General features: G+C 38.0%; 2 protein-coding genes, 1 long non-coding RNA gene and 1 pseudogene across 3 annotated transcripts in view; 3 read left to right on the top strand and 1 right to left on the bottom strand.

Moving 5' to 3' along the window:
• LOC116183618 (uncharacterized) overlaps positions 1-27,990 on the top strand; it is a 42,976-nt gene that overhangs the window by 12,248 nt on the left and 2,738 nt on the right. The gene's annotated exons all lie outside the window — the stretch shown is intronic.
• LOC110484931 (claudin-22) lies at positions 21,952-22,605 on the top strand. Its single transcript, XM_021555933.3, has one exon. It carries the CDS (start codon positions 21,952-21,954, stop codon positions 22,603-22,605), a length of 654 nt encoding a protein of 217 aa, XP_021411608.1.
• On the top strand, positions 23,842-24,750 carry LOC144246101 (claudin-22-like; annotated as a pseudogene).
• WWC2 (WW and C2 domain containing 2) overlaps positions 25,310-27,990 on the bottom strand; it is a 95,572-nt gene continuing 92,891 nt past the window's right edge. The window contains exon 23 of the mRNA XM_021545461.3: positions 25,310-27,980. Coding sequence (XP_021401136.2) covers positions 27,914-27,980 — 67 coding nt within the window. The 3' untranslated portion in view covers positions 25,310-27,913. The remainder of the gene's footprint in view (positions 27,981-27,990) is intronic.

Here is a 27,990-nt window from a genome sequence, read left to right on the forward strand (position 1 = left end):
GCCATCTGAGAATGAAGATTCCTGGACAGGCTGATGTGCCCAAAATTCCAAGGAGAGCATATTACTTTTCATTGGAGACATATTAGGCTGTCTAGCAGCCAGTGTCTAATAAATAAAGGAGGAAACAGAAAGAAGGTGGCAGAAATTTGGAAAGAGGTGTAGAGCATGGAGCCTAGAAAAATATCTTTGGGTGTGAAAGGACGTGAGAGTAGGAAATAGAAAACCATGGTCTGATAGCAAAACTGTGGACTGGTAGCAAATAATGACTACAAGTGGAAATGGGGAATCTATGAAAGAAACTGTTCTGTGGCCTATACCCATTTTCATCTATAGACTGGGTGTCTGTTTAGGTGATATGTCCCACGACATATGGATTTTCCTGCAAGTACTGTATAATGTAACAGTTTTGGCAGATGGAAAGCTGCAATTCTCCTTGGGAAAACTAATCCGTTGAATAGAATGCGGTAGTTGAACAATAAGTCCCTAGAAACTCTGCAACAATTCACCCAGGAGAAGTTCAGTTATAGATTAACCCCAGATAAGGGGATTGATTGGTTAGGCAAACTAAACATCAAATCAGTTTAACTGGGCATAATAGATTTTGTTCTACTTTTCTTAACAGAATAGAAATAGTTCAGGAAAATTGTGATTTGGACACTTTGTTTTCCTGGGAAATACAAAGCAAAACATTTTGTAGAACCTTCCCAACTTCCTCTAAATCAAACAATATCCTGTGAAATTTATATTAGGTTTAGTACAGATAACTTAGTATTTTCTATATTTTTCATGTTGGTTTTTTCCTTTTCTAGCTTGTTTCTTTAGTATAGCTTAATAAATTTTCCTGGTGATTCTATTTTCTTCTGCATATGCAGCAACTGGTTATCTGTCTTATGCAACAATCCATGTTTCTCTCTATATCCTCTCATTACTATCTTCCTATACCTCCATGTGATGCCTTGTTAGTTTCCCTCATTTCTCTATTTTTTTCTCTTAATTTCTCTGCATTTCTCATTCCTCTTCATCAAATCTACCAAAATCACTCTCTCATGTGTTTTTCTAATGTTATTTAAAACTGCAATTCCAGCCTGATGTTAACTTCTAATTTTCATCTCAGAATCACATACTGAATCTTCTCTCACATTATTAGAAAGTAGGTCCTTCAGTTTCCTTCCCTCTTCACTCAGCATAGCCATTTTCTAGATCAAGATTTCTGTGGGTTTTTTTTCCTCAATTAGTTTTCTTCAGCTTTGCCCCTAGGAGGAAGAACAAGATAGTAGTTTTGCCTCTTGGATGGCATTCCTCTCTATATGAGTAAGGTTATTTCTGTTCTTGATGGTGTTTAGTCATTAACAGGCAGTTTGCCCTGCAAATATTTGTCAATAATTTGGTTAAATAGTAACAAAAAGTAAACTGCATGATTGCAAATCGAAAATTCCTTCTCCTGCAGTGGTTCAATTGGTTTAGGCCATACATAAAAGGGAATTTCAGGTTACAGAGTAAAATATTTATGAAAGGACTTTTTCGCATGAACATGTGTATATGCTGCAAGAAAAATCACAAAAATTATTCATATTAGAAAGTAAAAACTAGAAGATAAAAGTTACAAGTTACCTTATTAATAGTTTAAAATATATTAAAATAAACTGAAAGAATACACACATTAAACTTTAGAGAGTACAAAGCTTATTTTTCCCCAGAGAAAGAGAAATCATGGCCAGAGTACAAGAGCAGAGATAATTAGAGATTTGTTTCTTTTCTACCTCCCAAGGTAAAGCTTAATCCCACAGTAATCTCTTTATTGAGAGCCAAGTGTTAGTCAAGGAACCTGCTGCACAGATTTGAAACTAGCATTTAGATGTTTTCAGTATCTGGGAAGCAGCTATCCTATGAATTTATAGTCTGCATTGTTTTTTATTTTGTCCTGCACTGTAATGCACTGGCATGGATTCATTACAGATTTGCTGGCTTATATCTTGATATAGAGTGAGACTTCCAGTCACGAGCAGTAAGCGTCCAGAGCCCTGCTGTCCTTTAGCATGGGAAGGGAGTCTGTGCTGGGCACACAATGACTGGAACACTCTGGGAATGAGCATAAACCGATTATCTCAGAACAATTTTGCCTTTGAGCATTTCAGCCTTGTGTTGCCCCATTGTCAAGCTTGCTTTAAGGATAAATGCCAGAGAAATTTGGGGTTCATTCCAGTGGGGTAGATATTAAGCAAATTGTCTTTTTAATTTCCAAACTTTGGTTTGCAGCCCTGTTGTAAATTTGTTGGCTCTTTTAATTCCCAGGTGAGATGGGAAAACAAAACAGCAAAAAGAGAAATACACATGCTGAGGTTAAGTGTTGAGGTTTTTGTTAAAGGCCCAAAGTTAGATCTACCAATGGATTTAAGTGGTATTTATGTATGTGATGTTAAAATTTGCACTCAGCTGAAATTTTGCACTGAAGGACCAGTAACCCACTGGTGCTGCTTCTCTGATAATAAAGTTTCCATGGACCATGTGCTATGCCCAAGGGTGTCTCAGACTTAGTGGTGCTGGAGAGCTCTCTCATCTATATAGGTCCCAATGATGTTCAACAATGAGGTAAGTCCTTCATAACTGGAAATGAATCCTGTCACCATTCTGGATGTAACGAGCTCAGGGTCCATGTAAAACACAGTAGCTCAGGAACAGTGTTACTTTTTTAGGAGAGGAAATATGGAGCAAGGCGTATTCTACAGGGCAGGGAGAACAGCCACAATACTTAATAAACCAATCTGTGGGTGTCTGACTCATACTTAACTGTGTAATTTTGATACCAGTCTGGAAAGAGAAGTGAGTGTCTCTGGAAGGGATGGATGTTCAGAGGGTGTGGGTACCCAGGTGACCTATGTGACACAGGCACATTCCTACACAGTGGTCTGAAGGGTCAGGTAGAGAAGGGGTAGAAAAAAATATTTTGCTGCTTGCTGGGTTGACTTGCTTTGCGTATTTTTTGTTTGTGTTTAAAATGAAGTTGACATAGAAAATTTTATTTCTTAGGGTAGGAAAAATGGAAGAGTGGCCTGTACTGTCTCCTTGTTTATCCAACAGCTTAATGATTGGAGCATTAATGCAGGCCGTAGGAGCACAAAGTCCATTTAATTTACTGCTTGCAGGAATTCCAAATGCAATGCCTTAATTGAGAGGCTATAAAATGTTCAAATATTCTGCTTACTGAATTCCCTTTACTGAAGTTTTGCATGAAATGATTAAATATGGTTTGGATCAGGAAGAGTGAGTGTGTCACTTGATGGTGAGAGGACTCCCAAAGAAAAGGGAAGGTGAGGGAGCTTGGTTCTTCCAAGTAGTTGACATACGATAGTTGCCAAAAGAAGGACTGAAATCCATGTGCCCCCTCCTCGAGCAGATCTAACCACCAGGCTGTAGAGGTTACTTCCTTTACATGCAAAAATTAAGAACTGGGCCATTCAATGGTGTATTTCCATACTGGGTTGAGGAGCAGCTCCTCACTGCTGTTCCTGAACTTAGTGATATGTGGTGGCATGAGTACTTTGTGTTCAGTTTTGCAGCATTTAAGACAAAAATCTTATGTTTTGTTGGAGAGGGAAGTGGTTTTCTTTGCTGTTGGGAGGGCTAGTATGGTAACTCAGTAGTTTCCACAAAAACATAGCTGTTCACTGGAAACTTCTCCAGTGTAAATGGCATTCCTAGTCAAAAGTGAGTCCATGTCGTATGTAAGCATATACAAACAACTGGGACACTCATTTGAAATCTAAGGGACAGAGGTCAAAATCAGTTTGAATAGTGTCTCTTTGATCTCAGCTGAACAACCAAAACTATTTATTCTTCTGGACTGAACAGGTCTATCTGATTCTATTCCTGTAGGTTTTTAAAGCATAAGAGTCCATCTCAAAGCAAAAAACCTTGTTTTTCTGAAACCACTACAAATCTTTGTGATGGCAGAAGACAGTCTGTTTCCTATCTTCTTCCACATAAAATGCAACCTAAGAATTCCTTAATGTCTTCTGTACACATTAGGGGTTGAAGTCTGCCCTCTTTTCACAACAGGGAAGGGAAGTTGTTGTGGCATTGGCTCTGCAGAGGTATAACCATTAATTAGCAGGAAGGGAGATTAATGGAGCCTAGTTAGCCTCATTAGTGCTAAGCTGTGCCTGGGGGTTTGAGGAACCTGTGGAGGCAGCTGAGGAGGTGGGTGGGAAAGACCTATGACAGAAGAAAACTCATGTAATAGTTTGTGATAGTGCTTGGCTGCAAGAAAATCACAATCCACATGAACTGAGAGGAAGCAGGGAGCTGGAGGAACCAAACTGAGAGCTGAAATTTTGCGGTTTGTGCTTTGAGTAAGGAAAGGCTGGGCTCAAATGGGAGGTCTGCAGAGAACTGTGCCATGAGAGGAGCAGACCTACTTGATCTGCAGTGGTGTTTGCTAAGGGGTGTGAGAGTTGAGAAGTTTGTGCTTTCCTGTGAGAAGTGTTGCAGCAAGGCCTTAGTGGGCACCCAGAAGGAGGCTCACTTTTTTTTTTTGTGATGCTTGCACTTAAAACCTGACTGAGGCTCCAGTTTGCACAGTCCAGCAGGATTTTTATGGCAGCACTGGTGTGGAAAGTTGTTGTTTGCACATAGAGATTAGATTGAACAAAGGGAAAAGTGGTTTCTTGGAAAGATATTGATACCTTTGTTCACTTGCCCCACAAATAGCATTAAACTTTTTTCCTTCCTGAAAAAAAAAAGAGGTAGCAAGGTACATGCATGCCTATGGCAGGGCAGTAGATGCTACATAGTTTTGGTATTCATGTTTCTGAGACTGTTCTTTTTTGTTTTTTTCTTGGCATTCATAAACAGTATCCTCTCTGTCTCCACCGAGGTATGTGGAATGAGTGCTTATGGATTTCTTTCTAATGCCTGAGATGGAGGCTTTTGAAACTCTGCTTTCCAGAAGAGATACATGAAACATAGCTGACAGACTGGGAACTTAGCTGACATTACCACTGTCTTGTTTGCTTCATAGGCCTACTGGAACCTGGAGTTTGTGACTTAAAAGGTCTATTGGTATATTCCTCATGTACCTCACCAGTCAGTGCAAGTAAGAGAGCTGGGGTTTTTCTGTCCGCATACTTCTAACAATCTTCAACTCTCTAAAAGAGACAAAAATTATGTACGTTTTTCTCTTCTAAGCTAATGAGTTGTTTCTATAATGGCATTGTGAGGAAGTCTGTTGGTTACCTGGGGCCTTTTTGTAGCTGTAGAGTTTATTACCCATGACACAGAGCATATCTTTCATCATACTTTTGTGGTGTAAGGGCAGAACCTTGTCACAAAACTCTTGCACTGGACAGGTCTAAATTTAGGCAACATAAGTAATCTCAGCAGCTACTGTTTTGAACTTGCATGTTAGCAGGTGGAACTTTGCCAGGTTCTGGTTCAATTTAGATGTAATTTTAAAGGAAGCATTTAATTTACTTAGGGAAGATCTATCCCACTCTTGTCTAGAACAATTATCTCTTCTGCAAAAACAAAATGGTCTCCCTTATAGCTAGAACAAATATTTTGTCTTACCTTATAAAGTTACTCAGCTGCTTTTTCCCTACTAATTTATAAATGGAAATTTTCTTCTTTCTTCACTCTTAATGCTTCTAAGTGGCATATATTAGAAAAGGTACTTGGTTCCTCTCACAGAACATAGCTGAACAAAGAATCATTGCTGTTTGTCTTCTAACCATTTATCTTCTACCATGGCAGATACTGAAATATTAGCTTCTACTAATTTGAAGAACTGACATATTCTAATAAGAAATCCTAATAAAACCGGTTCATTACTTCTATTCTTTTTAAAGATTAGATTTAAATTACATGCTGGAAACAATTGTATTAGAAACACTTTTATAATTAAGAAGTTATTAAGAATTACTAAAATCCTCCTTATGCATACTTATGGCATCTTATACTTTTATCTGTGTGTCTAAAGGCTCTAATGGCACTAGAAATATCTCACAATGCATCTCTCCATAATTCCCACTGGTATGCTGAAAGATAGTATTAAGAAGATCATTAAGAGCATAGTCTCTTTATGTTCCCATAAGCTTTCCATTAATTTGCATTTAGCTGTCTAAACTACAGCAAAGTTAATATTTACAGCAAGTTAATACCTTGCTAATAGAAATGTGAATCACACTTATTCCTCCTGGTTGTTAATACTCCTGTCTGGGCACAGATGTGTTTTCATAGGATGAGTCTGGTTGCTAGATACGTGCTGATGACAAGTGCACCCAGAATCTTCCTGGGCACCCTCAATTCATAAGAGCATTCTGTCCTAAAAACTTAATTGTGCATCAAACTGTGAAGCCCTTCTATGTTTGGAAATGCCCTTGTAGAGCGGTGTTGGAAGCAATAGCAAGCAGGCTTTACTGTAGATAAACATAGTGCATGTATTGAAGAGCAACAGTGTTGGTTGAGCCCATGGAATGTATAGAGCTCATTTTTGGAAGGCATGCATATCCTGTGGGTCTAGCAGTGGGCTTGAGGTTACAACCGAGGCACAGAGAAGAAGAGGTATGTGTTTGTTAAAGTAATTAAATGAGGCTTTCTGTGCATTTGGGCATGCATTGCTGTGTTTGATCAAAAACTGGAAGCACAGATTTGGATGAAATTGCAGGATTCCATAAGCTGGTACTCCAGGCATGAATCTTCTGTGCCTGTACTACCAGGCTGCTGCTTTTATTTGCTGGTAAGGAAAGGAACAATGCTATAATCTTTCCAGATGTGATGAAACAAATATTTTGCTAGAATAAAACATATTTGCATCTATTTGCTACAGTCTGAAGAAATGTGTTTTCTTCCATCAGATGGCGAGGCAGTAAATTTCATTGATTCAACTTGTTACTCACTGCCAGCAGCCTTCTGTGCCTTACAGATCTGTTTTTGCTGAGACCATTTCTAATGTTCAAAAGTTGGAAGCAGTTTTAATCTGCTTGTTTAAAAGCTGTCAGAAAGCTGACGAGAATGAATGTTTTCTTTAAGTAGCCTCAGGCTTTCCATCTGATCATGGGCTGTGCTCCTGGTAGGAATGGGGACCCAACTAAAGACCAGAGAAAGCTGAGGCAAGTGTTGTTACTTAGCACAGCATCCAGTTTTATTGTGCACTGGTTGGAGCCCCAGTGAGCTTTGGTGATAATATTAAATGTGGCTTTTTCATCAGGTCCTCGGGAAAACTGTTACAGAAGATTTTAAACCTTTCTTTTTGAAAGTCCTGAGGATCAGGCACTAACACTTTGTATGTTGTCATAGCATGTCTCAAAGCACTGCTGCATTTGTGTGAAGGATCACTGAGCAGTCGTATCATGAAAGGGAAAACAAACTCTCAGTTGCTTTTGGTTGTGCCAACTGCACTAAGGTATTTGTTTAAATGAAAGCTTTTAGCATAAATAGCTATGCATCCAGAAACCAATTCAAGTTTTGAGAGTTCTACCTAAAATTTCTATTTGCTTCCATAACAGCTGTAAGGATGAAATAAACTGAATAGTCTGACAGGAGCCCATATGCCCCTTCTCATGTTAGAGCTATAACCATCAGCTCATGGCACACTATTGCACTAGCAATAAAATGTTTGTAAGCTACGTAATAAAGGTGTTCAAATGTTGGTCTCTCAGATGCTGAAGAAGTCAAGCTACATTTAATTGAAAATCTTTGAAAACACTCATCTCAGGTCGTGACATAAGAGAAACTGTAATGTAGGAGAGGTAAGTATAGTGTTAATATCAGTTGTAACTTTCTCTGAGATATGTAACAATTTGGTTTTGTTTATGAATACACATAATCTGTAGCTGGAAATAACCTCCTAACTGTCTCTTATTTAAGTAGAGAGGGAACTTATTTGTGGGCAAACTGTCTGGAATGGTTGCTCATCACTTTACTAATGATTGATCATGGTTATGCAGAAATATGCCTTTATGCTTTGCTTGCTCAAATATGTAGGAACAGAGGACATTGTGTATATGAATGATGTTTTTATGTGATTTGTTTAAAAGAACAAGGTCTGCTTGAGAAGAAGTAAATCTGGCAAGTCAGAGCTAGTTCATGGTACAGTAAATTATTCTAGCCTTCCTGAAAATGAGTATCTGGATACAATAACAACATTAGCATAAAACCCCAACACTAGAGTTGTAATAAGCTCAAAGATGTTACCACAACCCTTTACAACACAAATTTTTTATTTTTGAACTTCTAACACAATTTAGATGACTGTCAGATCTGACTTTTAGGAATTTAGGTAATGGCAAGTATAACAAATGCTAACTTCCATTGCCATATATGTAAGCAGAACAGGGTTCTACTATAACTTTACAGAAGTAAGAAGAAACAGAGATTTAACAAGAGGTGGTTTAATTTTGCTTCACTTGCATTTAGTTCTTTAGGCTTATGTTTCTCATTTTAGCTGGCTTCTGAGTTATGCCTGACATTGTAGCATAAGGAATTCTGAGAGCTTGTTCCTAAGTAATCTTTTAGAGACATGGATTTTCTTAATTGATTTTTTTTTTCACAATCCTGTTAGGATAATAAAATGAAAGCAGCTATTCTTTACCTGAAGACATATCAACCTAGTGGCATTTGTCTTCAGATTAGGAATATAAAGTAGTAGGAGATTGATTAAAACAAAATCTTGTATCCTTGCAAATGTTACCACTGTCATGTTCTTCTAAGTTCTGGTTTGTGTTGATATTGACCTTGGGTGCTTCAGTGGTACCAGAGTCAGAAAGAAAGATTTCTATTATTACTATTAATCAATACCTACAGAGGAGCGTCTGGGACCAATTATGATGTATTCTAAAGGGACAATCAGGACTATCTGGAATAAAAGAAACATTGGCAATATTACTTCATGGGAAGGAAGCACAGAGTGCTTAGCCCTCTATATCTAGTTGAGCTGTTGCTGCTGTAATAGGAGATCCTAAAGTTGTTATTTCTTTTTCTTTATTTTCCTTTTTTTCCCTCTACCTGGAGGTCTTGTTTACAGAGAGTGATGTTTGATAACAGGGTTACAGCTGAAGTTGACACCAAAAGGTGTAATTTCATTCAGAATTGCTTATTTTGGCACAAGAATAAAAACAGCTAATGCAATTTTAAAAAATCTTTAAGATTCAAAGATAGGGGATAGGTAACAATGACTGTGATTATGGGGCTTGAGATTCATAGCTCACTTGTTATTTACTCTCTAGGATTCTAGTGGTATCCCAGAGCTATGTATTATTGGAATTTATGGACAAATGGCAATGTAGCAACATGCTGAGTTGTTGGAAATGTCCATATTTACAGTGTTTTGATGGAAGACTCTGTGGAAATTAATTACCTAATTTGGTTTGGTTTCTATGATGCTCGCAGATTCCTCATGAGCTTGTGCAGAATCATTTTGTAGTTCCTTCTAAGAAGTACAGAATGACTAGGTATATTGGAATGTAAGAATTTAGTGTTTTTAATCTTCTGTATGTGAGACTAAACACAGGCAGCATAAGGGGAAAATGAGTTGTCCTTGAAGGTCCACCAGACATTCTAGAAATCTAATCCTATTACGCAGCATGTTCTTTTTGAAACTTAGGAGCAATAAAGCAACATATTTTTCTACAAAGTAAAGGTATATCCCCTTTTTGGGATGAATCATGTTCTTGAAATTTGTGCAAAACATAGTTTTAATTTATTAATAGGCATTGGATACCTATCTGAGCTGCCAGTACTTGGTCAGAGATGAGTGAAAAAGATATAAAAACCAAAACACATACCTCTTGTTTTTCCTTTTTACCTTTGCCTCACCTGGCATCCTGAAAAAAGATCTGGCATCAGTAGGTGATCAAAAAAACTAGACCACTGTATGTCTGTTAAGGAAAATATTGGAGCTGCTGTGTACATTTCATCTATTCACTCTTGCAGTTACAGCAGGGTCACTGTTTAGATCCATCTTGGTTTATACCCCAGATAACTTAATTTGGTAGAGTTAAGTAGTGAATTATGTGCTGCCTAAATTACTGATACTTGCTATCCTTGTGTAGGTTTGATTTTTATTCATTACTGGATTGTACTTTTGGCATGTTCTTACTCTTTCCTGATTTATAATGGATCTCTTTATTGAATTATTGAGCAAAACTTTTAAATAAAACATCAAAGAATTCTCTTCTACTATCAGTTCTCCTACAGTCATTAGATGTATCTACCCTTAGGACCACTTTCCTCATCAGAATACTGACAGTGCCAGACTTATTGCTAAAAGTACTGTGCACTAAAATGTTCATTCAATATAGCCTTTTTTCTTTCGAACGTGAAATTATTTGCCTTATAAATATGCATTTATAGTTTTCTTCTTGTACAAGTATTTTTCAAGTAATTGTTTTGTTCTTTCTGCTCACCTTTTTATAGGTGAACGAAAAAAAAGTACTGGCAGAAAATGTAGTTAAATTGCTTCTTAAAAGTATGTCCATTATCAGAGTTAAGAAGTCTGGAGTTTGTCTTCCAGCCATTGGTCATCCTCCATGTTCTGTGTATTACATACTGCTTTCCCTGGTCTATAGACCCACTGAATACAGACTGTAAACTGTGATGATTTCTCAGCAGTCCAGTTTGTGTGGAGGTCCAAGCTTAAGCTCAGGTCTTCTCATTGCCAGCTGTGTAAACTGTACTTGTTCATGCTTTTATTTATGTATTTCTTTATTTACCTATATATATTTTTTATTTTTCTCATGGATTAAGACTGACTTGACTTTATGGTTTTGATTTTTATTATATAATAACTTTATGCTACCTTTGAGTTTCTTGTCACTTCGATAGAAGCAATAAGTCTGTCTCGAGGGATATTAGTGTTTACTTTGCACATTACAAAACAAAGAGAAGGCACAAAGCACTGTTCAGAACACCAAGAAAGAGTTTGTAAGTTATATGCTTCAAGGATAGATGAGGCTAATGGAAACAGCATTCAGTTTCTGAAAGTAAAGCAGATGCATAGATTCACAAAAAAAAAAAAAGGAAATTGGAACAGCTTTGCATCTTTTTCTTTTTAATAAATGAAATACCAGAAGGAATATGCGTGTTTATATTTAAATGTTTAATTTCTATGGGCATTATTTAAATATATATTTCTGGCTATTTTTGTGAAAGCTTGAATAGTCTTGCTAGGATATCTGAACTAGAAAGTCCTCCTATTATGTCTTGCTGTCTAATACATTTTAGTCTCTCAAAGGGAAATGAGCACAAAAACTTATTTAGGTGCTGATTTTAAAAGAGCGGGAAGAGACCATCTTTCACTAAGACTTCTACAGGCAAGAGTTTTTTGTAGTGTTGGTCTGAGATAATTTTTTTTTTTTTTTTTTTTTTTTTTTTTTTTTTTTTTTTTTTTTGTAGTTAAACATAATTTCAATAAGTGCTTGGACAATTGATGAGCAAGCCATTAAATGCAAAGACACAGCCTTTAGACTTAGGAAGCCCCTGACCTGCATTTATGTGAAAGCTGGAAAAGCTATTGAGGGTATGATATAGCATGATCTCCTTACCTTGTTGTTCTGCCAGTCCATGACAGAAATAGGACAATGGATAAGCAGTACTTTGGTGTATGGCTGTAATACATGCTCTTAATGCTTCTTCTTGGATTTGGCCCTGTGTGTGTGTCTGGGTAACAGACGACTTTTCTTAATGCTTGGGGCTGTCAATATGTTTTCAGTTGAAACTCTTTGAGCTCGTGATTCTCCAACCCACACCCTTGGCCTCCATTTAAAATCAAAGTAAAGCAAGGTAGTCAAAGGCAGTTCAAGATGTATGTAGATACAAACCGCATTATGAATCCTGTGACAACCCCTTCCCTTAACTACTTCTCATACCAAATTCTAACACCAGTGTTTCTTTGCTTTGTGATCTAAATTATTTTAATTTTTGCCTCCAGGGCCCTAGATATGTCTCTATAAATTAGGTTTTAATCTGGTTCAGATGCACTGGCATTGCAGAGTCTGAAGTTTTCTATATTAATGTCTAATGCTTTATATACATAGCATTTCAAAGATGTTTTTATGCTTTAGCTTGCAGCATTTCTGTGAGGCATATTCCCATAGACAGTTTCTTGTCCCAGTTTGCCCAGCTGACTGTAAATCTTCCTTTACTGATTAAATGCTAGGCTGCTCTCAGCAGCCCTTAGCTTTCTATCAGTCATTGCTTCTTCCCTGAGCTGTTGGGAACTCCCAAATTATGCATTTGTCGCTTCTGTTTCATTTGCAAGAGTCATTAATTTCTGCCTTTAATTCCTGTTCCAACTGGCAGTGGGGATTGTGGCAGTCCCAGGCTGTGCTGCAGTACCTGACACTATAGATCCATCTACTGAAACTTGAGTATCTTCAATCACACTCAAAGATCTTTTTCTGTTACTGGTTGTTTAGGTCACTTAGCAGGCTATATCAGTGTATTTTCAGTCCTGCTGTTCTCTGATAGAAAGCTAAATCATACAAAAGACAAAAGAGACAGGGTTTTTGTTATCTTTTTGCATGGGAACATGAAAACTTTTCTATGGCCCACTTCTGGTCTTGCACAAAAAATGTAGCTTTGTAGTCAGCAGTGTGTCAAAAGATGCTGTTGCATTTGGAGTTCAGGGCTGTGGTGCAGCACGATTGCTGTACTCTGATAAAAACTGTTCCCTCCTCTGACTAGTTTCATTGCAGCTGCTGTCCTCAGCCCCATGAAGATTCCTGGCTTTGCAGCTTGGGCTACCCCAGATTGGCTGGAGGCAAAACCTCCTGTACAAGCCTGAGAAGTTTATTTGCTGTATTTTGTGGAACATGATGTGGCCACATTATGGTTTTCTGTGCTCTAGAAAATAATCAAAGAGATGTAACTACTCTTTTATTAAGTGGGGAAAAGTGCCACAGCTACATACTGACACATCTTTTCTTCTCATATGCACTATGCCTCACAGTATTTAGGAACTCAGCTGCAGATCTTTAATCGGATGTTCCCAGGCTATATCTTTTTCTGGTCCTTTTCTCAACCCACCTCATTTCCAGCTTTTCACAATTTGGACATAGTTTAACTCTGATTCAGAAATGTCAAAAAGGCTGGCATTTGTGGAGATGAAGTAAGAGTTCCATAAGGAGTTCAGCGAACATTTCTAAAAGTGTGGCTGCTTGCAGAGGTGAGAGACAAAGTTTTTTCTGTCATGGTACATGGAGGGATTCTAGCAGGGAGTAGAGGAAGGGTAATGATCCCCATCTTCCATACATCTGCTAGGAGCTGGGAAAGGGCTTTGTCTTACCGACATCATCAGAGGGTGCATGTGTGCTGCAAGAAATGTGAATATTAGACCAGAATTAAAAATTACAGCAAATCATAAACTGAATATGATTTAATGATGACAACAAACAAAAAATGCTAGTTCCTTTAAGGGATTGCAGCAAGAGGAAAGTTGTATGTTAGAGAGCAGACAGTGCCCATCCTTCTGACAGTGCACATCCCTCTGATTCTCAGTGTTGCTTACAAAAGGAGGATCAAATGTGAGAACACATACATGGCCTTAGGAAATACAATCCATAAGCCAGTGCTTCATTACAACAGGTTTATTAGAAAGGCTGCATTTATTCTTTCAGCAGAGATTTTTTTTAAAGGAAAGCTAAGTAACTGTCTATTAGTTGTCATTCACTTCATTTAGTCTTGCAAGACAGAGATGGACAAAAGTGACTTTTACTGATTCTTTGAATTTGTATGGAAGCTTTCTCCAAATTACCTTTTAACCAGGGGAGTTTCTCCAAAAATTTACTTTTTGGAGAAACTCCCCTGGTTAAAAGCATTTCAGCAACCTGCTGTCAATGGTGTTCCTGTGGGTTACAGTCTGTATAATTGGACATATGGGTCAGATAGTGAAATCCAGTTGCACTCTTGGAGGGATATGGTGCCCCATTTTATCATTTACCACAATAGCAGAAAATTCTGTGATCATTGTCCTGTGGATAAGTGATAATTAGATAAAGAGAAGCATCCTAATATGCTGTAGTATAAAGGGGTTTTAAATGAGTACAGATGTATTGCTCCTAACCACTGAACCTGTACTTTATGAAAATCATCACACACTTGATGCAAGGAGCACTTTCCTCATCTCATGCCATCTGTGCATCTGGCAGAATATTACAGGAAACTCATTTGTGCGTTCACTTGGGAGTGTATCCTTCTATTAAGGGAAAAAAAAAGTGATATTTAGATCATATCTTATAGTGAAAGATACTAGATTTCAAGCAGACCACTGTTGAGATGATTCACTTTTTTCCATTTTATTTTTAGGGCTAGACTCTTGTTGCCAAAATGTAAATGCCAAAATCCAGACACCAAAATGCCAATATACCAACAAGATGGTGTTGTTCACAATATTTCTGAATCAGGGAAGATTTTAATGAAACTTCTGCCCTAAAGTTAGATTTAAATTCCAGACTTGGAGATTTTTACACTGTAGGATGGACACAACAGCAATCTATCCTTACCAAGTTTTTATATTCTTTTCCTGTTGGGCTAGATAAAGTTTTGGCTGGTCCTAGCCTAGTACTGCTGTTCTTGTATGAGTGAATGTAGCTTTGCAGGTGTATAGCAAGCTCAGTAACATGTATTTGTGCAGTCCTTTAATTCAGGCAGCTACTTCCTTCTTCTACATGGAATTTTGTACAAATAATACAAAAACTTGAGTATATTTCAAAATAATCACTTTTTCAGTCAAGTACTGTGTAAACTTAAAGTCTTGTGATAGGCCAAAGAATCAAAGCAGTGCCTGCTCAGGTGAACACAGGTTATCTTCATATTGGGGAATAACAATTTTAATCATCTTCCTAATTGTTTTCCTGCAGTCAGAACCTAAAGGTCTTCACTGACTTTCCTTTAGGATGAAGCATTCTCTGTTTAAATGTTTCAGGCCCTGGATGGAAGTAGCCTTCACCTCTATGCAAACATGTTTGGAAAATGTGTGATACTTTGCAGCAGGTGCTTAGTACCTTTCCAAGACACAATCATCATCAATTAGTAAAAGTAGAAACAACTATCCCATAACCATTGCAGAGGCGCCATATTAGCGGTGTCCACGATTCCTCTCTCTCTGAGCTGATATGAAACGTGGGTAGACATTGTCTCAATCTACCCATGCAGTATTCATTGGAACTCCTGCACTCTTGCTTGTCTCAGCTATACCCAGTTTTGCAGTACATGTACACACGCTGGTGGATTCACCCCTTTCACCTCTGTGGGCAGTGTTTGACTCTGAGGGTGCTGCTGGGTAGCTGCAATTGATGAAGTGAAGGGAGAAAACTGCTGTCCTGCCTTCCCTCCCTCCATATATCCATTCTTTACACCAGAGTAGCCATGGGCACGTACCTTGGCTTGACTCCCTCCTCACTGCCCTGCTGAAGGAACCTGAAGAGTCTTTCAGCTTTTCTTGATGTAAAGTAGGGAAGGTGGGAGGGAGTAGAGAGAAGGAGGTAAGGATGAATGTGGCAGAGGACAAGAGTAAATTGTATATTTAAGCTTTAACTAATACTGAAAATATTAGTGGTTTAATTTGTTAATGACAGGATGTCATAGACTCTTTAAACAATAGGTTTGCTTAAATAGATTTCATTAAATTCCAATGAAACCCTGTGAGGGAGGAAAGGGAAGAAAAGCTGGTTTGTTGTTGGTTTGGTTTTTTTTTTTTTTGGTTGATTTTTTGGAGTTGTTTTTTGGTGTTTTTTTTAAACTGAAAAGATATTGCAATGCAAGAGAGAACAATTGCTTGCTAGGAAAGATCTTCCCTTTCTGCGTTTCCTAGCTCTCTAAGCCTTAAAAGGTAAAGAGAAAAATCAATTTAATCCACCAGAATGTAAGGAATAATCATATTTCAGTAAATAATAATTTTTTTCAGGTTCTTTCTTCCCCTCAAGTCTCAATATGGCACATGAGCAAAATGCTGTAGGTGCCCCACACCTTCTTGACTTACAGTTTATGTTACATTCTGGCCAGATTGCTGTTAAAAGGTGTGTGCAGTCTTCTAATTTACGGTCAGCAAGTCTGTATCACCTTTGTAATCCCAACTGTCATGCAATAACAATTCCTATGTAAGTTCACCTGGGAACTATAAGTAATTTCTCATAAGTTTACTGATAATAAGAAACATATATTAAAAAATGAGAGAAAGCTTATTATAATAATTGCCTGAAGATGTGAAATGAAAAGCATTATAGAAATATATATCTGTAACACTCTATTAATCCAGAATCTCCCAATGAGGGATGCATGGTGATAAATAAGCCCATATATTTCACATTAAATAAGAGCATACATTTCAGCTCAGAAATTAGTTTCTTAGACTTCCATCATTCAAGGAAATCACATTCCAATCACTGCTCAACTGACATGAGTTTTCATACTTACAGTAATCTCCTATATTGACAGTATATCTAAAATAATTCCCTGAAGAACAAGGCTAATTTTCTAACCCAGTCAACCCTCACTTTGAAGTCTGGATTGGGATGGTGATGGAAAAGTTTTGCAAAGGTTGAAGTACTGAGCCTTAAAACATGCTTTATTCTTCCAGTGTAATGATGGCAAATCTACCCTCTCTCATTTCAATGTTTTGAATAAGTCCCTAAAGCAGGAATCAGCAGTTTCATGTTGCTGTGCTTGACTCTTTCAGTGCCTTTCCCTTCTAGATTTTGCGCAACTACCATTAGTCCTACATGACATCCTATTTCAAGCTTTTGATTGATCTTACAGAAGTGAAACTGTTAGCAAGGTCTTTCAATCACAGAAGCACATTTCTTTTGCATGTGTAACTGGCTCTTGCTAAAGTTGCATAATGAACTACAACCAGTGTTTGAAGAGGAAAGGTATGCAGGCTTGGAAAGTCCCTACAATACTGAAAAGCAGGGTACCATTTTGAAACCAGGACAGTGATGGTTGTACCCTTTTCCCACTTGAGAGGCTTCTGCAGCCCCTTCCTGACTCTCCTGAAGGTGCTGTGTCCTCACCTTCTCCTGCTGTGCTCAGCCCAGCCCAGCTGTCTCTGTGGTGGCCCTGGCAGTGTGGAACTATCTGCAGGGGCTGCACTGCTGGGGTGTCCTTGCTGCCTGCACTGGTGGGGGTGGATCAGAAGAAGTATTAAGGCCTTTGTGATAAGTTTCTTTGTCTCTGCTGGACTGTCCCATTCTGCTCTAACTTATCCACAAAATATTCAGTTGTTTGGGTTTATGATTTTGCTCTAGCAGTGTCTTAGCATTCACTGAGTGGCAGTGTCTTCAGATGTAATACAGAAACAAACAATGCCATCTTATAAATCATCACCTCTAAGTATTGAGTCTAGTTTTTAGTAAAAGTGTAATGACACCGTGCGCTGTGTGTGTTTACTCTCTTTTCCCTTTTCAAGATGGAAATTGTCATTATCTTCATAACTGGCATACCCCTCTCTATATTGCCTCTTACGTACTCTCATAATGGCTTCTAAGTGCCCATAATTAAAGCTTCCTGTTGTGGATTGCACTAGGCTTCAAGAAGAAGCCACTCATACATTGGAGTGGGGAGTACTAGTGGACCTTGTGTTGCTTTGATTCACAGAACTTCTCACATTACTGCATTTACCCTTCCAGCTCTGTGTGAGGCTGTGTCTAACTTGGTACTGTAATTCCAGTAAGGGAACAGAGGAACTCAAAAAGAACCACCACCATACTAACTTTAGGAATAAAGAAATAAAATTTAGATTAGTCCACATCATTAGGAGGTCAAAAGGTACCTCCTGTCACTCTCTTGTGAAATTTATGTCTCTTAAGATTTGGAGACACACAGGGAGATTTGGAGATACTCAGAGAGAAGTCGATTTCTGTACCGTGATGCTCTCTGAAGGACCCTGAAACCTTAAGCTCTACCAATACAAATAATTTTTGTCAAATCTCACTTAAATGCAGACTAGAGTAAATCCTTATAGATAGCAGTAGGGGTTGTGTTCTTTGCTTGGTGTTTCTGGTGTTTCTGTGGTTTCTGAAGAACACATTGTCTGTAAAAACCCAAAAGATGCTCTAGCTTCACAAAGAAATGGATTCCTAGCTGGGTAAGGGAATGTTAACTCCCAGGACTTCCAGTTCAAGGTGAAAAGCAAAAGACTGCCAAGCTGAATGAATTACATCACTCCTAATAAGATGCTGAAGACACTACATTGCCAACTTCTGACAGCAGCTGTTTTACTGGCTGTAACTGAGATTCTGCCATAGATTTCTATACACTAGCTCTTATTTCCATCTTTTGCATATATGTCTATAAGGTAGGAATCTTAAAATTGAGAGACCTGTGAATGATTCAAGAAAATACTTGATATTTAAATAAGCAACAACAACAACAACAAAAAAATCAGGGAACTGCAGGACTATCTTCAAATTAGCAAAACAACAGCAGTGGCTGGACAATGCTGCTGGGGACAATCATACTTCAGATGAACACTTTTTGGACCACTAGAGGAGAATAAACAAGCCCACAACATGAACATGCCTTACAAAGGAACTGAAAGTGTAGGAAAGAGCAAGTCTCATAATTCTACTTTTGGGGGCTTAAATTGCCTAATCAGATTACAAAGTGGTAAACCTTGTATTTCTTTTCACTTATGATGACCATTAAAAATTGGGGTAATTGTGTGGGCTCCAGAGCTGTGTAAAGACAACAATTCTCTACTACTCTTTGCAGGGGCTAAAGTATTAGTGTATCTATCCCTGGCCATGGAGTTCCCAGAAGGATTAATGTAGCTTTTAAAGAGAATATGTATAACTTGCAGTGAGATTCAGAATCCTTGTGTTCAGCCTGAAATGGTTTTATGAGGAGTAAAAATTTAGTGCACTTAGCTACGTAAAATGATATGCACACTGACCACTCTGATTCTGCTTTAGTCTAGTCAAAATCAACTTGCAAAATGATGCTTGAAGCTAGTTTGAATGAACAATGTGATCTCTGGTACTTGAAAAGTATTGCTGAAGCTGTATGAACCTAATCATTACTTGTGCTGTATTCTTCAGGCATTATTTTACCTGCATAGGCCTCTGTAGACTGGTATCCCTGTATGTTACATACCTCAGACTTTAAAGTCTATACAGAAAAAGGAATGGGGAATAAATGCTCAAAACCCAGTCAAAACTCCCTCTAAATCCATCCTCACTTCCTTACCTGAAAGCACATTGGTCAGTGATAACTGTACCTGCTTTTCATTTTCTTCTTGACAAGCCTGTGTTGCACAAGTACAGTGCTTGCTGCAGAGGCTGACAAGGGGAGCAGGGGCAGAGCTGTCCTGGAGCAGCTCTCTTGTGATTGGACTCGTGCTGCTGAAGTTCCTGGCAGGCACTTTCCTGCCCTGCTGGCCTGGGAGCCATCTTTCAGTGGCCATCTCCACTGAAACCCCCTGAGATGATGTGTTGTTTCAGGCTGTGCAGATGCTGGCAGATGCTTGATGTCATGGCATTGTAACTAAATCCTGGGCTTTTATTTCCAGTTGTTCTGAGCAGTAGGACAGAAACTGATGGAAGCTCAATTCTATCGCTTTAGGCTTTATAGTAACTCTGACACATCACCTTCTGTGTAGGAACAAGTCCACCAAATACAATTATTCTGAGAATGAGATGTTTTTAGATGTAAAGAAAAGAAGGAACAGTGGGGAAGTGTGAAAGAAGGACAAGGGAGATAAGACTAAGGCAGTAACTGACTTAAGAATGTACACAGTTCAGCTGTGGTTTTTTGTAAGATCTGTAAATTCCAAGTAAAACATTTCAGACTCTTTTACTATCCTAGTGCCAAGGTGAGTGTTACCTTCTCCTCTCCTCCAAAAGAACAAGAATTGCATATAATCTTATCCAGAATAGCGTTAAGGAATCTTTTCCTGCTCTAACTTAGTGCATTGTTAATAGTAAGTTGCAGAACATAATTGGCAGATCTTACTAATAATTTAAAGGTTGGTATACTGTGCCCGTTGTAGTCAACATTTGCAAAATGGATGGACTTCACAGGCTGGATGCTGTGCTCTCAGACTATGTGGACTGTTGGAATTAAGAGCAGAGAAGAAAATACTAAATGTTCAGAGTCAAGAGAAGTGCAACAGGCTTCCATAATAGTCTTTCAGTAACTGTGATTTTAAAGTCAGATAAGCATGTAGCCCCTGAAGAAGCGGAATCACTCCTAAGTCATGGCTGTTTATCTTAAAAATTATTCAAAGGGTGTTATGGAGGTTCTCATTGAAAGTCACAAGGATTTCCAGAACTAGCATTCCTGCTCTGAACAGAAAAGGGGGACAGAAACAACACTGCCAAATATGAAAATACAGTCTGGAGAATGAATGAATGCAGGATTGATCTGTCTTATTTTTCTTTTGCCCTGTGGATGGCCAAAGTTACAAGCTATCTTGCAACACTTTATTCACAGTGTTGTCAGTGCATAGTAATTTTTTGTGATCAAGTATAAGCTGTTGAACTCATGGGTTGGTACAAAAGAAAAAGGGAGATAGATGATTTTTCTGGTTTTTTTGGTTTTTTTTTTTTTTTTTTTTTTTGTTGGTTCTTCACAACTTGTGAAAAACCAAGGGTTTGAATTCTAAACTCTCTATAAAAATGAGGAAGAAGAGATCATCTCACAGTGGCAGTTCATAATGATACCCTTAATGATACACACGATAATGATTCAGGATTTTGGAAACCTTCAAAATCAGTGTTATGTTTTCCCATCACATAACCCATTTTGAGCAACTGAGAATTAAAATACACAGATAAATAACTTATCACATCTAGGAAATGAAATAAAGAAAGACTGGAAAACATCATTGGGTCATACTCATGCGGATGTTTTCATGCTGCTCAGCTCCTTCTCAGACAGGCTGTGCTGTTGTTACATGTGGGAAGGGAAACAGCAAACAGATTATCTCCTTCTGACCCTGTAGACAAGCACAAAGTTAGCTGACATGAGAGCAGGAAAAAGCAGTGTTTCCTAATGGGGTAATTGCATAATGGTATCTTGCTTTGATCAGAAAGGTGTGCTAGACATTCCTGGCCCTGGGAGCACTGAGTGCCAAATGTTGTTAGATACTAAGTGAATACTCTGTATGCCATCTGGGACATGGGTTTTAGGAAAGGGGATACTGAGCTGGTGTAAGCTGCTACCGTGGTGTTGCTGAAATCCTAGGGCAGGTAAAGTTTACGCTGGCTGATGATCTGCCCAGGTTCATTATGGTGGAGAGGATGTCTAGGATTTCATTTTCTACGGTACTTTCACCATACCCGTCTCCTTTTCCCCTTAAGAGTCTGTCAAAACAAAGCCCATTTTAAAAGAAATGAATGTAGAAAATGTGAAACATAAGGATCTTTTACAAAGTGTCTTTTACAGTGCTGGGTACATAAAACAGGGCAGTGGAAGATAAGCCATTATGTATGTTGAGGAAGCCTAAGAATAAAGATTATAGGCAAACAGTCTACCTTTCTTTACAAGGCCTTGATTTACATCCCTGAAATCTCAAATTTAGCTATTACAATGAAGTCCTGTTGCACACAGAGCTGCCTTTTTATCACCACTTAAAATCTAATTAATCCGTATTGAAGCACAAAGATTTCTGTTGTGTTTTAGGGTGAGGGGTCATAGAGCCTTCTTTGTTCATCCTCAGGCTTGTAATCATCAGGCATTGGGATATAATTTTACCAAGCAAATTGGAAGGTAACAGATCAAATCCTTATCAGAAAGCCTAACTCATGGTTTAGTGAAGTCCTTCGTCCTTTATGTGAAACTTTATATTCGTGAAGAACAAAAAAGTGTTTCAGAGCTTGCAAAGGGTTAATAACAAGGACTTATATTTGGGGCAGCAGAGACCTAAAATCATCACAGCTTCCACCATCACTTAAGGTAGCAGTTGGTACAGAACTGCTGGGGAGACCTTTCTCCTCAAGCTTTCAGGACTCTGCTCTTACAATGGCCTTAGTCTATCAACCAGTGATGCAATTAAGTGGCATATTGGTCTCTCTGTTGGGATGGGTCCTGTCCTGTCTCACCACCTACCTACCACAGTGGAAAAACCTTAACTTGGAACTAAATGAACTGGAGATCTGGACCATGGGACTCTGGCAAGCTTGTGTTGTCCAGGAAGAAGGCGGAATGCAATGCAAGGACTTTGATTCTTTCCTAGCTTTGCCTCCAGAGCTCAGGATTTCTAGGATTTTGATGTTTTTTTCCAATGGATCAGGGCTTTTGGGCCTTTTGCTCTCAGGATTTGGGTTGGACTGTTTGAAAATTGGTGAAGGACAACAGGAACAAAAGAAACGGTTGTTGCTGTTTGGAGGAATGCTCTTCTGGATATCGGGGATTACAGCTATTGTCCCAGTTTCCTGGGTTGCCCACTCCACAGTCCAGGAATTTTGGGATGAGAATATACCAGATGTTGTTCCCAGGTGGGATTTTGGGGAAGCATTGTTTGTTGGCTGGCTTGCTGGATTTTGTCTTATATTAGGAGGATCCCTACTTAATTGCACAATCTGTTCTACTGAAGTCCATCAGTCTCCGGTCCATTATGCAGTAGCAGAACAGCAGGATCAGTGTCAATGCTTGGAAACTGAAACAAGGCCTTAAAATGGGAGGTTTTAAGCAGTGCAGCAATACTGCCCTATCTTTTCCAAACCCTAGTGCAAGCCAGAAGCTTGTTCCAGTAGTAATTCAAAGGACTCTTTGTTATCCAGCTGATTTCCTAAATTTATGTCTGTTTTCGCCATAAACTGGTATTGGAAGGTGGTGTGTTTTCTCATCTGTGGAACTGCTTAAAACTGTTTCGCAGCAAAATGCTGAAGTGATCACAGACTGCAAAGAAAAGGTGCTTTTGCTTTTTTAGCTGCACTGTAAAATCCTGAAAATGAATATGCATGTTGTCTTACAGCTTGGATTTTAACCAAAATGCGCTTCCTTTTTTATGTAGCCAGTTAAATAAGCCCCAAAGTTTGACTCCCTGTTGCAGTTTTCCACTTGACTGATACAGTGACATATGAACTTAGAAGAGATTTCTGATCCTGAACAGTCTGAATACCTGCATTGCATCAAATGGTTTTTCTGTGTATTTGGAAATAGCAGGTTTCTGAAATTGTAGCAAGCTTTGCAACTGTCTTTTTGTGCATGGGGTGTGATGGTGTGGGTGCTTAGATCCAGCAAGCTGTGTTTTTCCAGTCTGCCACATTAAACTGCCCATACAAGTTATTCTAAGTGTTTCTGGCACCTGAATATTTTATGCACCAAAAATAGGCTGAGAAATGCTGCTTTAAAAACCAGAAATACTGCTTTGAAAGCCTATCTTTCTCTGACACAGGTCTTGAGTTATTATGCATCCTATCCAAGGTCCCTTAAGTTCCATTCAGTCATGTCTGGAACATGTTGCTATATATTTGATATTAAACATATGACATTTAACTGTACACAAAGCAGGCAGTATCATTTGTTCTAAGTGAAAGTGCATCAATGTGATATTAGAACTTAAAAACAAAATGTGAGATGCCAAAATCAGCAAAATGGCTGTAATGCTTTAGCTGATTGATGGAAAACCAAGTATATGCTTTTCTTAAAAAAACAAACCAAAAACTAATGACAAGTCAGCCCAGGTGTGGCCACACCATTCTGCCACTGCTTTACCACTCCATATCCCAGTCCCCTAAACACTGCACAAGGAACCAGGCAACACAAAGCAGGAGGGAGGGGAGAAGTATTTCATGCTTCATAGAGCATTGTTTTAACCTGTACTTATGTATGACAGAGTATGACAAAGAACTGAGCTGCACAGTGCCTGCAAAAGCCAATGGTTTGGTGCTTCTGTGATTGCAAAAAATGAACTTGGCAAGCAAACACAGGCTGCTTAACAGCTGTTAGCTGGGTTTCTGTTGTCTGTGCTAGGAAGGAATTTAACTGATACCTGTAACAACTTACCAGGCTGGAAAAATCTCAACTTAGACAGAAATGCACCAGAGCTTTGAAGCACAGGACTCTGACAAATGATGTAGGAACACAGTGTAAAGATTTCTATTCTTTCCTAGAATTCAAGATTTCCATTATTTTAGTAGCTACATAAAATGGACTAGGACTCCTGAGCCTTGTGATCTCTGGTCCTAGTTTGGACTGTCTAAAGATGGAGGGTAGAGTGCAGAAGATAAGAAAAGCTTTTACTACTTGGAAGAATACTCCAGGTGATGTCTGGAGACCCTGTCCTTTGCTTACGCTGTAATCCAGGAGATTTGGAATTATGGCATCCCAGAGATTCTGCCCAGATAGGAATTAGGGGATGCACTGTTCAGCACTCTGTTTGGTGGATTTATTCTAATTCTAGGGGAATCTCTACTCCTCTCCACAATCTGTTTATCACCTGACCATCACTTACAAGAGCAGTATCCAATGGCAGATATAAAAGATGCCCATCAGCATATGGAAATTAGGAATGGAAGACTTAAAAAAGGGCAGGTATCAGGTTTTCTGACATCTTGCTTGCATTACAGTAAGAAACAAAGACCTGAACAGACAGGTTACTGTTTACAAGAGTGGGGGTGGGAATCCTTCTTACTGAGTAGTTCCTTTAATCACTACTTACTTCCATTTTTAATTACATTAAATGATGAGCTATGGCAATCTAAGCCATTACTGTATTTCTCCCAAGTCTAATCAATGGCAGATTTTGTTTTTTGTGGTATGACTTGGGGGAGTGAGTATAAAATTTTTAATCTCTAGGCCTGCATGAAGACATGAGCATATTTTAAATGGCAGAACTCCTACTGGGACTGCTTATGTATTTTTTACAAAAAAAATGTTAGTTGAAGTCTGAAAGAGTTTGTATCGCCAGTTCACCATGCACTACAAAAACCTAATGCAGTTCAACCTTAAATGAAGTTTGTTGGCCTGTATAACTTACAGTAAACTAAATGTTCTCAGACATTATGTAATGTAACGCAAGATTCTCTATCATGAGAGAGACAGAATACGACAACCTCTATCCCTGCCCAATCTTTCTCTCTCTAAGGAAAGCCAGTATTTCTGGGCAATAATGAGCTGTTGTCTGGAGGAGATTCAACAATGTTCATTGCAGGTGTAGCTTTTACTTCATGAATGTAAAGAACGAACTTCAAGTATATGAATTACTTTCCATATAACTTATCCTTACAGCTGTCAGTGACTGATGTGAACTTGCACTAAATTGCCATGATTTTACATTGACAAAGCTGTAGCAGCCATCTGTTTCTGCAATGACCATATCGAGAGATAGAAGAGTAATAAAACAATTAAATAAAACACTGGTCTGGAAAAGAACTATGTTAAAAAATGTATTTTCCAATCACTGAAACACATGAAAAGTGCAGAGACAAGTTAATCTATGTAATGTACTTGCATACTCTTGCAGACAAAATTAGAACAGAAACACATTCAGAATATAACCTGATTAAATATTTAGTTCAGTCCTGAGCATTTGATATTTAATACAGTATAAACATAGCAATAGTAAAAAGAAAAATAATATTAAAATTATTTGTTTTCTATTACAATTTCTGCTAAACTTTGCTCATTTGGCTAAATATTCTTGTACCAGCAATATTTACTTTTTGATATATTCAACTGCACTGACATTGGTAGCTGGCAATACAACTGATTACATTCGTTACACCCTGCTGTGCAGAGTAAATTTCACTTCAAGAGTAATATTAATCACTTTACACTGATGGGAGTTTATTTGTATGTAATATTTTAGCTTATTCTATTGAGTGTTTCAAGTGTGACACACTGAATTAGTAAAAAAACCCCAAACTCCAAACCCAGAATTGTTAAAAGCTGCTCGTAAATATGTTCAGCTTTACCAATCTGGAAAATGAAGAGCATGAGTCTGTCTCTCATTTTTAAAGGAGTTTTGTAAGCCGAAGCCAGCAATACTCAAGTTTTGACTTCACTTTATGCTTACAAATCAGACAGTAATACTTTCTTCTTGAAAATTATTCAACATTTGAGAAAAACCAGCTAACTGGGCAAGAATTTAAACACCTCTAAGTATTTTTCACAATAGCATCCTTAATGACAAATACTTTTATGGCCAGAACTGAACTATATTAAACAGAACATAAATAAGACTGTAAATAAATAAAAGAAAAATCATAAAGTAGACCTCTAAACATCATCCTACAAACATATACCTTATATAATCAAATTGAGAAGTTGAAACTGTCAACATTAATTTTACCTCTACATTAAATAATTCCAGATTTTTTTTAATTGACCTTTCAAACATGAATATTATCTCAAACCCATGACACAAAAAACAAATGGGGCATTCATAAAGGGTGTTCATCTTGCTCAGAATAGCATGTTTGGCTTTGTATTTCAGTGAACTGATGTATCTGTGCATAAGAAAACCCTTGGGTGTTACACAGACCTGTCATTACAGAATTGTCACTTTGAATCTAAGACAGCTGCTACTGTATTTGGTTATATTGTTTCCATTTGCTCATCAAGTAATTACATTATTTCTGAAAGATGAAGGTCATGCAATGTGATTTGTTGCTTAGGGAAGAATACTGTAGCCAGTGAATGAAATACATCTGAGTGCAACATACTAAGTAGAAAAAGAAATATTTCTGTTCTCTGCAATATCCACCTACTTACACAGTATCCACAGATGACCCAACTGCTTTACCAAGATAGGGCTGCTTGAACACCTACATCCAATGTTCTGAGCTTCTAATAGAAGGCATCCAAGTTGCCTTCTGATGAAGCAGCCTGCTGGGAAGAAGCATGTAAGCCATATTTGAAACAAGCTGTTCACATCTATTCATTAAACATGTGCACTCCCAACTGCATGCAGGGTCAATTGTGTATTTTAAAAGTTGTTATTTATTGTACCAAAATTCATGCAGACTTCTAGTAAGAAGCTTTTTCAGAAAAGGGTTTACCTTACCAATAGAACTTCTGTTATCTAAGTTAGCATGTCAGAGATTTTTTTTTTCTGGTATAAATACTTTCATGATGCATCTTCAGATCTGTAAACCTAGCACACTCCTTCATGTATTCCTAGCTGGCAATCAGACAGCCCCCTAGGACAAACAATTAACAGAGAAAAACTCTCTGTTTTAAGAGCACAGTGGGTATACTATTCCAATCTCAATGGTGGTATTATGAATTTGATTCATCCTGTTCAGAAAGCAGCTGCCCCTTTTGGTAGTCTCAAGGTAAATTTTTAGGGTTACTTGTCTGCCTTGACTTTCTTACTCTCCCGCAGATGCAAGAAACCTTTTAGTGCAGGTTAAAGTACTGTACATTCACAAAACTAAATTCTGAACTCCGTGTCTTCCTACAAAGTATAAAAAAACAAAACTAGAAGAAATTTATTTTCAGAAACAAAATTACATCGTGGATGATAAATCTAATCAGCAGCTGTTGTGAGGCAGCCTGGATGTTTTGGAAAAGAGCTTGTGGTTAACTTTAAACTATAAAAGTTACACTCTTGTACAAAAGTATTGCATGGCAGAACAGCCATTTTCACAGTCTGCTCACATGAAAGTAATGAAAAGATAAACAATTATCTGTTGAACATAATTTTTCTGAATGCAGTGCAGTTCAACAGGATACATGCTTAGTACTGCCTTTGTGCCTTTGTTCCATCTTTACAAAATAAAAACACAGATGCAATACACACAAACTGTACAAAATCAGCATCAGTATACCAAAATTAATCTACTTTGGTTTTCTGTTTGTTGGGGTTTTTTGTCATTTTTTAAGCTTACAACAATTCAGTTCACTGTATTTTACATATAAACATATCAATAGTGAATGTAAAATAGAAGATCTTTGAAAGCACATCACTGGAACTACAAAGCTCATCTGAAAAAAGATGAACAAGTGGAAAAAACACTTCAATGAAAATGTATAATTATACATCATCAGCTGGAAGGGCTGGTATACTGATCTTTGCTCTTGTGAAGTATGCTATCTTCTCCCTGAAATTAG

The sequence above is a fragment of the Lonchura striata genome, chromosome 4 (genome assembly GCF_046129695.1).
Source record: "Lonchura striata isolate bLonStr1 chromosome 4, bLonStr1.mat, whole genome shotgun sequence".
Lineage (NCBI taxonomy): Eukaryota > Metazoa > Chordata > Aves > Passeriformes > Estrildidae > Lonchura > Lonchura striata.

Coding starts and splice junctions, on each gene's coding strand:
- LOC110484931 (XM_021555933.3), top strand. CDS start 21,952: ATGGCCTTAGTCTATCAACCAGTGATGCAATTAAGTGGCATATTGGTC.